Source organism: Myotis yumanensis, unplaced genomic scaffold (genome assembly GCF_028538775.1).
Source record: "Myotis yumanensis isolate MYYU_CA2020_CCGP unplaced genomic scaffold, mMyoYum1.0.hap1 SCAF_2, whole genome shotgun sequence".
NCBI lineage: Eukaryota > Metazoa > Chordata > Mammalia > Chiroptera > Vespertilionidae > Myotis > Myotis yumanensis.
Genome location: NW_027223753.1, coordinates 42,416,005 through 42,433,477, shown reverse-complemented (window position 1 = coordinate 42,433,477; position 17,473 = coordinate 42,416,005). Strand labels below are relative to the sequence as shown.

The 17,473-nt window shown below is 37.2% G+C and overlaps 1 protein-coding gene across 4 annotated transcripts in view; it reads right to left on the bottom strand.

Annotated features, from left to right (window-relative positions):
• HOOK1 (hook microtubule tethering protein 1) overlaps positions 1-17,473 on the bottom strand; it is a 72,584-nt gene that overhangs the window by 23,759 nt on the left and 31,352 nt on the right. For all 4 annotated transcript variants that reach the window (XM_070405231.1, XM_070405230.1, XM_070405232.1 and 1 more), the window contains exons 10-19: positions 16,889-17,029; positions 15,541-15,742; positions 14,878-14,988; positions 11,112-11,199; positions 10,964-11,024; positions 7,031-7,171; positions 4,747-4,840; positions 2,161-2,195; positions 1,530-1,612; positions 808-908 (exon numbers count right to left, since the gene is read on the bottom strand). In XM_070405231.1, coding sequence (XP_070261332.1) covers positions 808-908; positions 1,530-1,612; positions 2,161-2,195; positions 4,747-4,840; positions 7,031-7,171; positions 10,964-11,024; positions 11,112-11,199; positions 14,878-14,988; positions 15,541-15,742; positions 16,889-17,029 — 1,057 coding nt within the window. The remainder of the gene's footprint in view (positions 1-807; positions 909-1,529; positions 1,613-2,160; positions 2,196-4,746; positions 4,841-7,030; positions 7,172-10,963; positions 11,025-11,111; positions 11,200-14,877; positions 14,989-15,540; positions 15,743-16,888; positions 17,030-17,473) is intronic.

Genomic DNA, 17,473 nt, shown 5'->3' with positions numbered 1-17,473 from the left:
AGAATGTCAAGTGAACTTGGGAACTGTATGTTGAATAAGGTGGAGCCTCTCTCGCTTTAAGACTGAATGACTGCATGGAGCAGAGTGCCTCCCCCACTGATGACCAGATTTCATGTAACATCCATCTTGCTAAGCTTTAAGAAGATCTTGCAGTATATCTGTTGCTGCAGATACTATTTACGCCTTAATGAATATTATATAAAACATTAAAAGGGCAGACATTAGCAATATTATAAAACTTCATCACAAAATTCTTTTTTTCATTCAGTAAATTGAAAACAATACATTGACATTTTGTGAAAGAACACTTATAATTGGGAAAATATATGGTAGTCATGAAAATAAAAGATTTTATAAGAATATCACTTGCAGATATTTAGTAAAGAATATAAATAAAAAGAATAATTAGTGTGGTGAACACTAGAACAGTATATAACTGCCTAAGCTAGACTAAATGCTAAAATACTTTCAAACAAATTTAAAAAGCTAAATTTTCACAAAAGGCAAACATGCCTTCATTTTAAAGCTAACAATGCCGTATATCATAGTGGTCATTTTCTCTAAAGAGGTCACTGCTGTCCATGCTTAACTGTTTCTGTAAGCCATGTGGTCGTTTTACCTGAGGCTGATGAGTGAGAGAGAATGGGAGGACTGACCTGGAACCCACCAGGAGCCTGACGGGCAAGACAGAGAGTGGGGAAGGAAGTGATGTGACATGGAAACAAGAAGAGCAGTACAATCAGGTGGAACAGGCCTACTTAGCACCTGCGTCACAGAGGCGGGAGTTCTGTAAGACAGATCACTCACATTTCTTGCTTTCTCTAAATACATTTTATATCGTTCCTCCATTGCTTTCATATCTTCATCTTTCTTCTGAAGAGCAGCTTCAAGTTCATTGATCTTTTGTGCTATTGTTGAAAATGAAAATAACCAATTACTCCCTGTTTAAAATATTCCATCCTCACACACAAAAATATACATTTATCACATTTATTTTCTAGGGACTCATAAAAGAACTTAAAAGAGAAACCTTTTATTTATTGTTTGTAGTGAATTTTTATCTAAAACTTTTGAATTGCAACCAATACATCCTCGATCTTTCATATTATTTTTTTCTTAAAAATATCTATAATCTGCTTTATTTAGCTATTTCTCTTCTTTCAATTATTTCAATGAGCAAACATACCTTACAATTTAAGCACAGCCATCATGAGAAAATAAAACATTCTTTTATACAATGTTTGAAGTTCATTTTAATCTGATTTTAAATCCTTTTACTTATTTATATTTTCATAGTATTAATGCTATATTACAAAATGTTTGATACTCCTATATATCATAAGTTCATTTTATTAGACTTACTTTTTTGCATCAACATTAGATCATTTATTACTTAAATCACTAAAAATTATAATAGCACTTATTTGCAATGTATGTATCTATACTTTGTCCAAAAACTTATACATAATTCTTGTATTTGTCAACTAAAAAGGGCAAGTCCTTAGAACCAGGTTTTTACAAATACCTACCATTCTGGTTTACATCTGGCTGAAGATCTTCAATGAGCTCTTGTTTCTTCTGTAATTCTTCATGTACCTCTGTTAGTTTTTCCCTAAGCAGTAGAAAGAAGAGCAAGGAGCTTTGGAGCCAAACAGATTTAAGAATGAAAACTGGTTTTCTGCCACATAACATTCATGGACTGTGGGCTCGTCACTTTCTGATCCTTACTCTCCTCACCTATGAAATGGGAATAATATCTGCCAAATAGTATAGGGATTGTTGTGAAGAGGTAAATTGGTTGGCACATGATGGGTGCTAAAAATGTGCAATTATTCCCCCTGCAACCTTTGCTTCCTAAGAAAGTTAAAAGAAGTATTTTATAGGATAAACATCCCTCATTTCCACATAATCTAGTGCCGATATTGCCAGCTCTGTAAACTCTTCAATGGCATTAGTAAATGAAAAATGTGAGCATTGGGATCACTGGCAGGCAGGCTGAGCCTTCTAGCACATTTTCCTTTTCACTTTTTAATGGCAGTGGTGAACATTCAATTGGCATCAGGGTATTTGTTTTCATAAAATCAGAAAAGGATATTAACTTTAGATCATTTTAAAACCCTTCCCCTCTCATATTTGAAATGAAATACCAATTTTACTTACATATGAGCTTCCAACTTCTGCTTTAGGTTGCTGGACTATAAAAATTAAAAACAGTTGCTATAAGATAACTATTGTGGCAACAATAAATTTTCCAGACATCAGAATCACTTTATCTCCTCTTGAAGATATATTATTTAAAATATAAATGTGCTAAAAATGTGTATTTCTAATAATAAACTTTTAAAAACATAAAATTTAGGTATTTTTCACTTCAAAGGGAAAGAAGAATAGGAAATGAAATAAGAGTACAATAGTAGAAAGAAAATGCTTCTTATTTCTGAATACAATGCAAATACAATTTGAACTTGAAAAATAGAAAATGCAAGCTGAACGTGATATATGGAGGAGTATCAAACACTGAAATGGCTACAGAATCATTTATCCTATATAATAAAAGGCTAATATGCAAATTAACCAAATGGCAGAACGACCGGTCACTATGATGCACACTGATCACCAGGGGGCAGACACTCAATGCAGGAGCTGCCCCCTGGAGGTCAGTGCGCTCCCACAGGGGGAGCGCCACTCAGCCAGAAGCCTGGCTCATGGCTGGCAAGCATAGCGGCGGTGGTGGGAGCCTCTCCCACCTCCGCAGCAGCGCTAAGCCATCAGTCGGACATCCCCCCCCAAGAGTTCCTGGATTGCGAGAGGGTGTAGACCGAGCTGAGAGACCACCCCCTCCAAGTGCACGAATCTCGTGCACCAAGCCTCTAGTTTAAAATAAAATGTTTAAGATTTTAGGCCTTTAATGAAGAATGGATTGAAATAACTAACTTATCTTTATAATAAACCTTTGTCATTATAAATGCAAACACTTTAATATTAATATAAAAATGAAGTCATTAGATTTTGTTAAAAAATCAAATTCAAAACATAAAATTTCCTCTTTAAAAAAAAAACAGAGACATTTAAATTGCAATAGTAGTTCTGTATCACCTACTAAATAGCTGTAGAGCTTAAAAATATATAATTTGAGCCCTGGTCAGTGTGGTTCAGAGGTTAGAGCATCGGCCCGTGCACCAAAGGGTCACAGGCCTGATTCCTAGTCAAGGGCACGTACCTAGATTTATGGTTTGTTCCCCAGCCCAGGTCAGGATGCATGTGGGAGGCAACTAATCAACGTTTCTCTCTCTTTCCCCGCCAACTCATTTTCCTCCCTTCCTCCCACTCTCTCTGAAAATCAATGGAAAAAATATCCTAGGGTGAGGATTAATAAAAAAAAAATGTATCTATAAATTCACATATATATACATATATGTCTATATGTCTATATATCTATATCTTTCTAACTTTATATATATAATTTGAAATATAATTTGGACACTAACATTATTTTTTAAAAGATAAAGAAATTTAAAATCTTAATCCAAAATGTACTCCCCCAAATAGATCCAATTTTTCAATTATTCCCTAATGTGCCTTAAAAATATATTTGTATTAGAGAGGTTACAATACCGTATATATGCACATATGAGATGCCGCCATGCATGAGACGATTTCTATTTTCCAAGCCCCCAGGAAAAAAAGAAAAAATCATATAAAGCATAAAAAAGACAGAAAGGAAATGAAACCATTTCAATTTTCCTTTTCATCTCTTTATTCTTCTGAGTTTTCTCCCTCCCCCCGCCCCCCATCAACACAGGTAGAATCACCTAACACTCCATCTAATCAATGTCTACCTAACACACAATTAGCCCTATCTTCTTGCTGTTTAGTTAAATACATCCCTCCCTCAATTATTACTTCTTTCTTTTTTCCCCTATATACATAGAGATCCAACTATAGGAACACTGCTAAGTATATTTAGAGCGTTTGATCCTTTTTTTAAAAAACTCATTTGAGAGAGAGGAAGGGAGAGGAGAGGGAGAGAGAGTTAGAAACATCAATGATGAAAGAGAATCATTGATCAGCTGCCTCCTGCACACCCCCTAATTGGATGGAGACTGCAACCCAGGCATGTGCCATGATCGGGAATCTAACCATGACCTCCTGGTTCATGGTTAAATGCTCAACCACTGAGACACACCAGCCATGTTGTTTGATCTTTTTTAAGTTCTTTAAGTTCTCTTATTTCTGCTCTCAAAATATATGCTATCAAAATCCATTAGAAATGGCAAGGTCATGAGCTAGAATGGAAGAGGGCAATGTCTTCAAAACTGCATTAAGGTTTCTGTCCTTTTGAGGTCTGCTCTTTTGGTAGAAATCATTTTCTAATTCTTTTTCTAATTAAAAGTTTTCCTCAATTCTAGCTGATGCTTACTCTCACTAGAGTTTGTCTCAGGCCAGCCCTGTTGGGTTCCCAGCAGAACTGGGAAGGCCTCAACTGCAGCAGGTCTCAGTCAGGAATTGCTATGAACATAGAATTAGCTGTTGAAGTAGGACAGATAGAAATCACCTTCCAATACAAATGATCAATTTACAGGTTCCAAATTGGCAAAATCACTGCATCTGTTATGCAAATATATACGGTATTTAAGGGTGTCATCAATGATAAGGGTAGCACTTTCAAATACAAGGTTAATTTGGGCATCAGGACCTAACAGAGAGGCCAAAGAGCAGAATCACCATAATTTTTCAGGTACTTACACTTTCTCCTTCAGACTTGGAGCCTTGTTCCTGTAAAGACTTCTGGAGATCTTCAATCTGCTGCTGCAATTCTTGGATGCGCTCTTTGCTCAGCCTATTTTAAGATGAATCATATGGGTTTATTTGTATTGAAAGTCAAAGTAGTTAAGGATCTAAAAAGGTGCATTTATGCAATGTAACTTAAACTATGTATTTAATAGCAATAACAGATGCGAACAATGTTCTGTGGTGAGGTATAATATACAGTATATAGGAGGCTACTTTCAAGGAAATATTTAATAAAAGATGACATTTTTATCCTGAAAGCATATTTACCCACATTTAAAATTTAAGGTACTTTATGTGTCAGTAGTAAAAATACAACATTTCTACACTGTACTTACTGGAATAAAAATTAGAAAACTAGCTTGCTTTTCCTACAGTTGCATTTTTAATGAATGGAAACTAGGTTTCCTTTTCCTATTTCAGATTTCACAGTGTACTAGAAGAGGAAGGTCACTATTTTCCAACCATTTCTTCATGACTTGTTATTTAAATTAAAGAGATTGGCACTACCAACTAATGTATATTTTTTTACTTGCCATAATCTCATTTCTTGAAAACCTGCTTTAGAGTTACCATAGTTGGAAGTTACCAGCAAGAGGAGTATCTGTCTGACTTTCTTCACATAGTTATTGCATAATATAATAATTATCTATTGATACATCTAGCTTCCTATATTAACTCTCTAAAAGCTAAAAATTAGTATCTCCAGTGTCAATTGATATTAAACTGTGTCAGATAGTAATATTTAATGGTCTCTTCAGAAAGCCAAAATGCATTCTTCATTTTACCACAGCTGATGTAATGTGTGCATACAAGTATGAGAGACAAGGTTCAAGTGTCTCAGATTCCTGTGGTTTCTAAAATCCAGTGAAGGTTGGTCAAATACATTTAAAAACCTTCACTCCAAGTATGATATTTATAAAGGGAAGATTAACATAGTGGTTAAAAGCACAGACTCAGGAATCAGATTGACAGAGGGTCAATGTAGGATCCACAATTTCCAGCTGTGTAACTCTGGGAAAGCTGCTTAATCTCCTTGTAGTTTACTTCCTTACCCATAAAACAGTGGTAATCACACTTATTGCTTCATACAGTTATTATGAGGATTTATTGAGTTAATACCAAAATGTGCTTAGAAATGTGCCTGGCATATAGTAACCACTATATTAAATGTCATACCTACATATATAAAAGCCAAGCGACTGGAACAGCAGAACAACTGGTTGCTATGATGAGCACTGTGGCAGCCAACCAGCCCAATGGGAGCCTCAATCGGCCCCCCAAACCTCCCGTGGCCCCTCCCCCCGACTGGCACCCCCAAACCCGATCAGGGGTGGGGCCGGCTGGCCAACCACCCACAGCCCACTCCTGGCCGGCTTTGCCCCTGATTGCCCCTGCCCCCACACTCATCAGGGGCGGGGCCGACGGCCAACCTCCTGCTGGCCTGGCCCTGATCGGCCCCCATCAGGGTGGGCCAGCCAGACCCCACCCATGCACGAATTCGTACACCGGGCCTCTAGTTTTTTTTTAATAATATAATATTTGAACACCTCTCATTGGTATTATATAAATAAACCATTTCTGTAATCCTCATAACTTGCAAATAGGTATCACCCCCAATTTACAGCTGAAGATACCAAGTGTGAATTTAAGTAACTTGCTCAGAACCAAATAATTAACAAGTTTAAAAAGAAGTGGGATTCAAATTTGACAACACAATCTATGTCCCATCTCTGCACCAGACTAGTAGAAACCAGGTTATCATCTATTCATCTGTTATATTTTCTCTAAATTGTGAAGACATGCAAACAAAATTCAAGGATAAGCAACCTGGTTAACAGAGTCTGCTAAAAGTAAATGGTAGTGAGAGACTAAAAACAACAACAAAAATTAATCTTCTTCTAAAAATCCTAATTAGCCCTAGCCAGTTTGGCTCAGTGGATAGAGCATCAGCCTACAGACTGAAGGGTCCTGGGTTCGATTCTGGTCAAGGGTACATGCCTGGGCTGTGGGCTTGATCCCCAGTAGGGGTCCTGCAGGAGGCAGCCGATCAATGATTCTCTCTCATCATTGATGTTTCTATCTCTCCCTCTCCCTTCCTCTCTGAAATCAATAAAAATATATTTTTTAAAAATCCTAATTATGTGAACTACAATGATATTTTCCACTTCTGTGAGCCACGATTTTGTGGTTGGTAATTGAATCACTGTGACTTGTTCACTGTGAAGGAGCATGTCACCTTTGCTCAGTTTCCAGTTCATTCATCTTGCGGTGCTTCTGCTCTAGCTGCTCCTGCAGTTCTTCGATGCGCTGGTTCTCAGTACCTTCCTGCTGCAGGCGAAGCATCTTATTTTCATGTTGCAGTCGAATAAACACCTCCCTGATGTTGACAAGTAAAATTTGTTTTTCAATTGTTTTAAGTATAAGAAGTTTTACATTCTTAACTTTCTAAAAAGGGAAATGCCTGGCAACTCAATAGCTGTGATTTTAAAATTTTACCAAAGCTTCTGAAAGGTTTTAAAGAAAAAACTATGTACATTATAAGACTATGTCTCAAAAACAATTAGTAAATATTTTAAAGGTAAAGATGTAAGATTATGCTACATATTGTTAAATGACTATGCAAATTCCTGAAATACTTTGGATTATTTTAATTTTACAATTTAGAAACTATTTACCAAAGCTAATATAGAGCATATCCTTAAAGAACATGTAAAGGAAAAGCAATAGATTTAAGAAGCCACAGTTGGTACACAATTTTTAAATACACTTTTATGATAATTGCAGTCATATGACTATCTCTAGATATTTTTGTTTTTAGAGAAAAAAATTATTAAAGACTTACATACACATGTTTTTTAAATACAAATGATAGAAATTATCCTATATAATAAAAGGCTAATATGCAAATTGTCCCCTCGGGAGTTTGACCGCTCGCTATGACGTGTCCTGACCACCAGCGGGCAGCGTGGAATGAAGGAAGGCCCCATCCGGCAGCCTGGGAAAGGAAGGCCCTGGCCAGCAGCCAGCAGCCTGGGGAAGGAAATCCCCGATGGGCCCTGATCAACGGCCAGGCCTAGGGACCCTACCCGTGCATGAATTTCGTGCACCAGGCCTCTAGTCTACACTAATAAAAGAGAAACATGGTAATTGGCTTACGACCGCTACCCTTTTCATTGGCTAATCAGTGAGTATATGCAAATTAACTGTCAGCCAAGATGGCGGCCGGCAGCCAGGCAGCTGGAAGCGAACATGAGGCTTGCTTGCTTCAGTGACTACTGACTCCAACATTCCCTGCCTCACTTTCCGGCCTCTCAGTTGCAACTCTAAGCAACTATCTACTATGTTGCAAATAAGAAAATAAACAAAAGCCCAGAAACCGGCTTTCAGTCAGCCGGGCTTTAGCAACATTGTATCGATGTTTTCAGTGGCGAGGCCTCAGAGCTAAAGCTGGCCCAGAATAAAAAAAAAAAAAAAAAGAAAACAAGGAGCGGTTGGAAGCTTCAGTCACTCGCTTCCGGAAAACAGCCCTCAGCCCCTCACCCAGACTGGCCAGGCACCCCAGTGGGGACCCCCACCCTGATCCAGGACACCCTTCAGGGCAAACCAGCCGGCCCCCACCCGTGCACCAGGCCTCTGTTCTATATAGTAAAAGGGTAATATGCCTCCCGGCACTGGGATCAGCGTGACACGGGGCAGCGCCCAAAACCCCTGATTGCCCTGTGGCTCTGTGTGTGACAGGGGGCGGGGCCACAACCTCCCTATCTGCCCTGCTCTGTGCCTGATAGGGGGGAGCTCCCCAATCCCCTGATTGCCCTGCAGCTCTGTGTTTGACAGGGTGCAGCGCACCAACCCCCCCCCCCCCCCCACGGGCCCTGCTCTGTGTGTGACAGGGTAGAGCCATAACCTCCCCATTGGCCCTGCCCTGAGTGTGACAGGGTGCAGCGCCCCAACCCCCTGATCCACCCTGCTCTGTGTGTGACAGGGGGCGGTGCCCCAACTCCCCTATCAGCCCTACTCTGTGAGCGACAGGGTACAGAGCCCCAACACCCCTGATGGGCCCTGCTCTGTGCGTGACAGGGGGTGGCGCCGCAACCTCCCCATCGACCCTGCCTTGAGTGTGACAGGGGGCGGTGCCCCAACCCCCCAATTGGCCCTACCCTGAGCGTGACTGAGGGTGGCATCGCAACCTCCCCATCCGCCCTGCTCTGTGCATGATGGGGCGGTGCCCCAACTCCCCAATCGGCCCTGCTCTGAGCCTGACCGGGGGCTGCACCTAGGGATTGGGCCTGCCCTCTGCCACCCGGGAGCAGGCCTAAGCCAGCAGGTCTTTATCTCCCGAGGGGTCCCAGACTTCGAGAGGGCACAGGATGGGCTGGGGAACCCCCCCCCCCCCCGCCCCGCGTGCACAAATTTTTGTGCACCGGGCCTCTAGTCCTATATAATAAAAGGGTAATATGCAAATTGATCCTAACAGCAGAACAACTGGGAAAGACTGGTCACTATGACACTCACTGACCACCAGGGGGCAGATGTTCAATGCAGGAGGTACCCCCTGGTGGTCAGTGCGCTCCCACAGGGGGAGCTCTGCTCAGCAACAAGCCAGGCTGACAGCTGTCAGCACAGCGGTGGTGGCGGGAGCCTCTCCCGCCTCCTCAGCAGTGCTAAGGATGTCCGACTGCAGCTTAGGCCTGCTCCCCATTGGCAAGTGGACATCCCCCTAGGGCTCTCGGGCTGCCAGAGGAATGCCTGACTGCCAGCTTAGGCCTGATCCCCCAGGGAACGGGCCTAAACCAGCAGGTGGACATCCCCCGAGGGGTCCCAGACTGCGAGAGGGCACAGGCTGGGCTGAGCTCCCCCCCCCCCGCCCCCCCCCCCCGAGTGCACAAATTTCTGTGCACCGGGCCTCTAGTATTAAATAAAAAAGTAACTATCAACAATAAAAATATATTTAAAAATGAAAATAAATAAGGCAGGCCTACCTGCTCCCCTCCTAAGTCCCATTCCCCAAAAGCAACCACTATCAATCTCAATTTTTAGTCTTCTGAATGCTAGCACTATAACCTTAAAAAATAGGCTCATATGGCCATTTAAAAAATATTAATATCACTAGATAGTAACTAAAAAGTACAAATAGTTTCCTGTCTAGCATGACCAAAAACTGAAATAAAAATCAACAACATTGTAAACATTATGCTTAGTGAAAGAAGCCAGTCACAAAAGGCCACATATTGTATGATTCCATATATATAAAATATCCATTACAGGCAAATTGAGAGACAAAAGTAGATTACTGGTTGCCTGAGGATGGACGTAGAGAAGAGGCAGGAGTGGGGAATAATTGCTATTTATATAAAGGTATATTTTGGAGGAATAAAAATGTTCTGAAATTTTATAGCAAGAATTATTGCACAGTTTGACTACATTGAAACCCACCAAATTCTACACTTTTAAATAGGTGAATCTCAATAAAGCCATTTAAATAGAGTTTGCAGTACTGAATAAATACAGCTGTCACCAAAGAAAGGAAAAGCATAAAAATACCAGATTAGTCAAATGTCTAAGTAAACATAGCACTAAAATCCCAAGATAAAAGATGGGTCAAGAGGAACCTCTAAAATTTGTAATTTAACTTCTGCTTAATCCTCCTTCTATTATTGGCAGCTCCTCTCCTTTTCTTTTTACCATCTGGATTTGAATGCCATGTATTAAGATTTTCCGTAGAGTTTGAAAGAATAAAGAAAAAAAGTTCAACACAATAAAGGTCATACTATAAAAACTAGAATAAGTGAGTTAGTTTGTGAAATTTTACTTATGATAAATTTGAAACTGGTATAGTAGCAATAACAAGCTGACTTAGAAAGCTTAAGCAGTGTTGGTTGGTATTGCTCAATGGATAGAGTGGTGGCCCGAGCACCAAAGGGTCAAGGGTTCAATTCTCAGTCAAGGGCATATACCTGCGTTGCAGGTTCAATCTGTACCTGGTTGGGGTACTGTGTGCAGGAGGCAACCAATAGATGTATATCTCTGTCTTCCTTCCTTCCCTTCCTTCCCTCCCTCTCTTTCTAAAAACCAATGGGAAAAATATTCTTGGATGAGGACTAACAACAACAAAAAGACATCATATTTCTAATATTAAGTATAGATTATCAATTAATAAAAACAAATTTACCTATATTCCACTGGCATAATCTCAGCAGCAAGATTCTCATAACTTTTTGCAGCAGATGCATCTAAATAACAAAACAGATGAATAATTCAGTATTTCTACCATTAAAAAACAAACAAAAAAAACACGTTTCTAATTCAACAAAATTTACCTGTTTGGTTTAGGTGATCCTGTTGTACTTGTGAACATCGAAGCTCTTCATTCGTTTCTTTCAGCGTATCACGCTGTTCTATTAGTCTCTAAAAAAGAATTGTTCATATAAGCAAAATTTTTAATTATGCCCACAGGTAGTATACTTTATGCTTACAATAATTTAAAGTTAATTTGATAATTATTGCTTATTTAATTAAAAATGGCAATGTTTTAGTTTTAGTGCTAAGGGGTAATTTTCTCTTGTATAAATCACATAACTATATAGTTTTTGTATAACACAAAGCTTGTGATCCCCCTATTAGTTTGTCTCTGAACCAAATGAATATAATTATGCAACACAGTAAAAATATACAACTGCAGAGTAATAAAAAAAGCATGGAGTTTGGAGGCAAATAGATTGTGGCTTGAATTCCAGTTTCACTCCTTCTTAGCTATATTATCTGGGGCAAGAGATGTGACTCTCTGGTTTTAGTATCCTCCTCATCAAAACAGGAATACTGACATATGCAAACCCTTGCAAAGGTGTTTTGAGCAACCAATAAGATAATGTTTGTCAAGTACACGGAATATAGTGTTATGTGTACAAGATGCTGGAGAATTGTTATTTCTTTTTATCACTGGTGTGAAACTCTACTGAAAAAGTGATAAGTAGCATTCTGGAAGTATGAATTTGTGGCTTAATATCTAAAAACCATTGCATTACTAACCACACTACTAAGTAACCACATTAATACAATAAAAGACAAAAATCACATATTTCAATGAACCAGAAAAAGCAAGAATATGCAACAAACTAGGAATAAAGACTAGTCAACTCCATAAATGGTATCTACAAAACAAAACAACAGCAATAAAAAATCCATGGCTAAAATGTGCTTAATGGTGAAAGCATGAATGCTTTCTCCATAATATTAGAACCAAAAGAATGATGGCCACTCTTGACACTTCTACTCAACATAATACTCAAGGTTCTGGCCAGGAAAATTTGACAAGAAAAAGAAAAAGGCATTCAAACTGCAAAGCAAGAAACAAAACTATTCCTCTTTGCAGATGTCCTGATCTTGTATCTAGAAAATCCTAAAGAACCCACAAAAAACTATTAGAAATACGAAGTGAATTCCACAAGATTGCAAAATGCAATATCAATGTACAATAATAAATTGTATTTCTGTACATTAGCAATAAAAATAAAAAAGAAAATAATTTCATTCATAATAGCAACAAAAATAACAAAACACTCAGAATAAAAATTTAAAAAGTCCAAATCTTATATAATAAAAACTATAAAACATTGTTGAAAGAAGCTAAAAACCAAAATAAATAGAATGTGATCCAACATTTAAGGACGAGAAACTTAATACCATTAAGGTGGCAATGTTTCCAAACTGATCTACAGATTCAGACAATCCCATCTTTAAAAAGAACAAACTTGGAGAGCTCATACTTGCCAATTTTAAAACTTAGTGGTACTAGCATCAAGCTAGACTATAATCAGTGACAAATAATTGAAAGTCCAGAAATAAACTCTTACATTAATGTCAAAATTATTTTTACTTTTAAATCAATTAATAGATATTAATTTTGTCCCCCAAAATAGAGTAGATAGTACATTCCCTCTTCTCCCACTTCTCCCACTCCTACACTGCCTAGTTTCCCTCATTAGCATCTTGCATTAGTATAGTTACTTGTAAGAACAAATGAACCAATATTGATACACTATTACTACTAACTAATGATGACAGTTTACATTAGGTTTAACTCTGCTTTACTTTTATGAGTTTTGACAAATGTACTAGTATAACATATCCATCATTACAGTCTCATGGCCAATTCATTTTTAAAAATATATATTTTATTGATTTTTTATAGAGAGAAAGGGAAAGGGAGAGGGATAGAGAGTTTGAAACATCGATGAGAGGAACATCAATCAGCTGACTCCTGCACACCCACCACTGGGGATGTGCCCGCAACCAAGGTACATGCCCGTGACCGGAATCAAACCTAGGACCCTTCAATCCGCAGGCCAACGCTCTATCCACTGAGCCAAACCGGTTAGGGCACCCAATTCATTTTTAACATTGGTACCAAAACAATTCAGTGGAGGAAAGAACAGTCTTGTCAACAAATCGTGCTAGGACACTTACACCATATCCAAAAATTAACTAAAAATTGATCAGACTAAATATAAAACCAATAAATATAAATATAAAAGAAAACACAGGAGTAAATGTTTATATACTCAGATTACTCAATGCTTTCACAGAAACACTACCCACAAAAGCACATGTAACAAGAGAAAAAAAAAAGATAATTGTGACTTCATCAAATAAAAATTATTCTGTAAACAGTAACATCAAAGAAAGTGAGAAGATAATGCACAGAATAGGAGAAAAATATTTTTAAGTCATATATCTGAGGATATGTATCTAGAATATATAAAGAAGTTTAAAAATCAATCATTAAAAAGCAAATAATGTAAATCAAAATGAGCAAAAAATGTGAAGAGACATTTCTCCAAGGGAGATATTCAAATGGCCAATAAGCACATAAAAAGATGCACAACATCATTAGTCATTAGGAACCTACAGATCAAAACCACGATGACATACCACTTCATACCTATGAGGATAATTAAAACTAAAAAATAGTATATATTGGTAAGGATGTGTAGAAACTGGAACCCTCAAAAACTGCTGGTGGGAGGAAAAAATGGTTCATACACTTTAGAAAACAGTCTAGTTCTTTAAACAGTTAAACTTAGTTATCACATGACCAAGCAATACCATTCCATACTCAAAAAAGGATAGGTCCAAATAAAAAACTTGTACGTATATAAATGTTCATGGCCATATTATCTGTTTAACAATGAAAAAGTAGAAATAGCCCAAAAGTCCATAAACTGATGAACAGATAAATAAAGTGTGGTATATCCATACAATGGAGTATTACTCAGCAGTAAAAATGAAGCATTGATACATGCTACCACATGGATGAACCTTGAAAGCATTATACTAACTATGGAATTAAGTCACAAGACCACCAAGTGTATGATTACATATTCTGGATAGACCAGACCAGTGGTTCTCAACCTTCCTAATGCCGCGACCCTTTAATACAGTTCCTCATAATGTGGTGACCCCCAATTTCATTGTTACAAATTGAACATACTTAAAGCATAGTGATTCATCACAAAAACAATATCTAATTATATATGTGTTTTCCTATGGTCTTAGGCGATCCCTGTGAAAGGGTCGTTCGACCCCCAAAGGGGTCACAACCCACAGGTTGAGAACAGCTGGACTAGACAAATCTATAGAGACAGATTACTGATTGCAACAGCTGGGGGGAGAGCCTAAGCCGTCAGTCAGACATCCACCAAGGGCTCCCGGACTGCGAAATGGCGCAGGCTGGGCTGAGGGACCCCCGAGTGTACAAATTTTGTGCACCGGGCTTCTAGTATCTTAATAAAGCTGCTAAAAACTGCATCTATGGTCCTCACTTTCAAGGAGTTGATAGTCCTGAGTTAAAAAAAACATTAAACCCAAGACGTATGACCTTGGCTCTGTCACTTGATCTTCCCTTGTGAAGGAAACTATCAAAACTGCACGAAGAATTTTTACAAGACTTTCTTTTACACCAACAACTTCAATTTGAAGAAAGACAGAATAATTGGTTGATATCACTTCTATTCTTAGAACAGCAAGGATCACATTAAAATCTAAAAGCAAACAGACATATTACTTATTAATTATAGTGACGTTTACCTCTTTTTCCTTAAGTAAAGCTTCATGTTTTTCTTCAAGTCGCTTCATTTCAAATGCTAGTGTGTCAGCCCTTTTGGATTCAGAGGAAAGTTTACTGTGTAGATCCTGAACCTTTTGTCAGAAACAAAAGTAAAACACAAGAATATACGATAATGATCGTTTGATTTCAGAGCTTAATAAATGAAAAACTGATTGTAAATAAAATTATAGCAAGACTACAGTCTAAGTCTAAACATTTGTGAAAATAACATGTAGATAAGAAGATTTAAAATAAATTTTAAAACACCCAAGTAACAAGTTAGACAAAATACACAATTAGCCTTTTACTGTTTCCATAGGTTGGATGATAAATAACAACAGAATATTTTAGGTTACAGTCCCATTATCTAGGCTTTTATCACTGGTTACCAGAAATCTTTAAAAAAATAAAATAAACTATCCAAATATATATATATATATATATGCTCAGATCCAATAAAAATGTAGAAGACCTAGATAACTCAAACTCAATGATCAACCCCTGAATTGAAATTATACATAGAAGAAATTTATCATAAGTTCATAGTTTACTATAGGCAATGTTTCTTCACTTCTGTGCAAATGGAATAACCAAGTTGAGGTCTTTATATTTTAATGATTAAAAAAATTAACATATTTTCTTACCTGTCTCTTGTATGTTTCTAATTGTGTACGTGCTGCGTTTGCCTTCTTTAATTCTTCTTCTAAGCTGACTGTATTGTGCATATACATCATGTTTGTTTCCTGCAACGTTTTCACCTGCTTCCGAAGGTCATTCAGATCTTGTAGCTTCTGACGATATATCTCAACTGTGGACTCCAACTTATTTGCTTTATCAGAGGTAGCCCTATAATAATAAAGACTAAACATTACTGTGTGAAAACTAGCAATGCACATCATTTTCTTCTGGCTGAAAAATTAGTCTTTCAAATGAACTCTCAATTGGCAAAAAAAAAAAAAAAAAAAAAAAAAGGAAAGAGAGACAGAATAATAAATTTTGTGAGAACTTTGGAACCGGACTCAGGCATAACACTGTCTATAATTCAGCCTTTTTGTTACAAAGGCTTTTTAAAAAAGGCTTCAAATTTGACACACTAAATAAAACTGTTTCAAGGACTAGCATGCTGTATAAAAAGAAGAATGGGTTTGTAAATATAATTGAATAATTCTGAGCTACTCTGTAGATTATGGACCAATTGTGCTTTGTGCATAAATAACATTTAATATAGTTTTATTTCAAGTAACTGATATGCATTGGAGGTTAATTAACTTATACTTTGTTTCATAAAGCATTTCCCTTTAGACTTGTGCTTACCTGACCAACTGAGCCAGAACAAAAATAAACAAACAAACCAAATCACTTCACCCTCAGGTGCAAGTCCAAATGACTAGTTATACAGATTTTGTTTCAAATGGACATTAAAAACTGTGCATCAAAATGGCTAATTAAGAAAATGTAACAGAAAATATAAATAACACGTAGATAGTCTATTTATTTAAGCAACATTTTACAGGCCAAAGCTAAATATAAGTTTTATATTGTCAAATACAATTAAGAGAACCCGAGGGTGATCCTGAAATAAATGTTAGCATTCTTATTTGTATTTATCTATTTATTTTAGCAAATACCAAAATGCGGATTGTGACAGTGTGCATTTCCTTACATAAAAATTCGACAGGATAAACTAATGAGTAGATAGAGGTCAAGATAAATGTACCTGAAAGTAACTCAGCTTACCAACTTTTAAGAAAAAAAGTTATCATTTTGTTTAGGCTTATCAGTTCTAATATAAAATTGTCCTAAGAAGAATTGAGTATTATCTTTAAGTTGCAATTATCATCAATAAGCCTTAAAGAAGACTAGGAGTTTGGATAAAAATTGATTAATACTCTATACGTAGGGGTAACTATGAGAATCACTGATTAAAATATGGAATACTGAAATGAGTAAGTAAGAACTTAGAAGTGACAATCCTACTTTGACATGCCATACCTAAGAACATCAATTTCATCTTTCAGGGCTCTTGTTTCCTCAGCAAGACTAGTCAATTCATCATTCCTATGCTGAAATTCAATTAATTGCTTTTCAAGTTCTTCACAGTGAACACGGTAATCATCTTTTGCAGCTTCAAGCCTTGCATAAAGAAAACAAATTAGATATTAATAATTCAATTTCCATCATTTACTTTCTCACTGAGACTTGTGGTTAATAAGACTTACTTCTACATTATTTTAAATCCCACATTCAAAGAAGAAAGACTAAAGAAATAAGATACTTTGGAGTTCTTGCTTTTCAAATAGACTTGAGAAGTAAATAATGTTCTGAATTTTCATTTTCACTTCTGAAACATTGTGTTTGGTTATCTCTAGTCCAAACAGGAATTTAATTTCAAAAGATGAAGAGAATGTATATATATATATATTAAAATTATTCAAAAATATAGCATATAAAGTAGCAAAATATTAACTCTTTGTAGACTGGGATAAATTAACGATTAATACTCAAGCCCTACTGCAACAACAAAAACTGAAGTGACAATACAGTGATTAAAATCAAATATTAAAAAATTAGTTGATC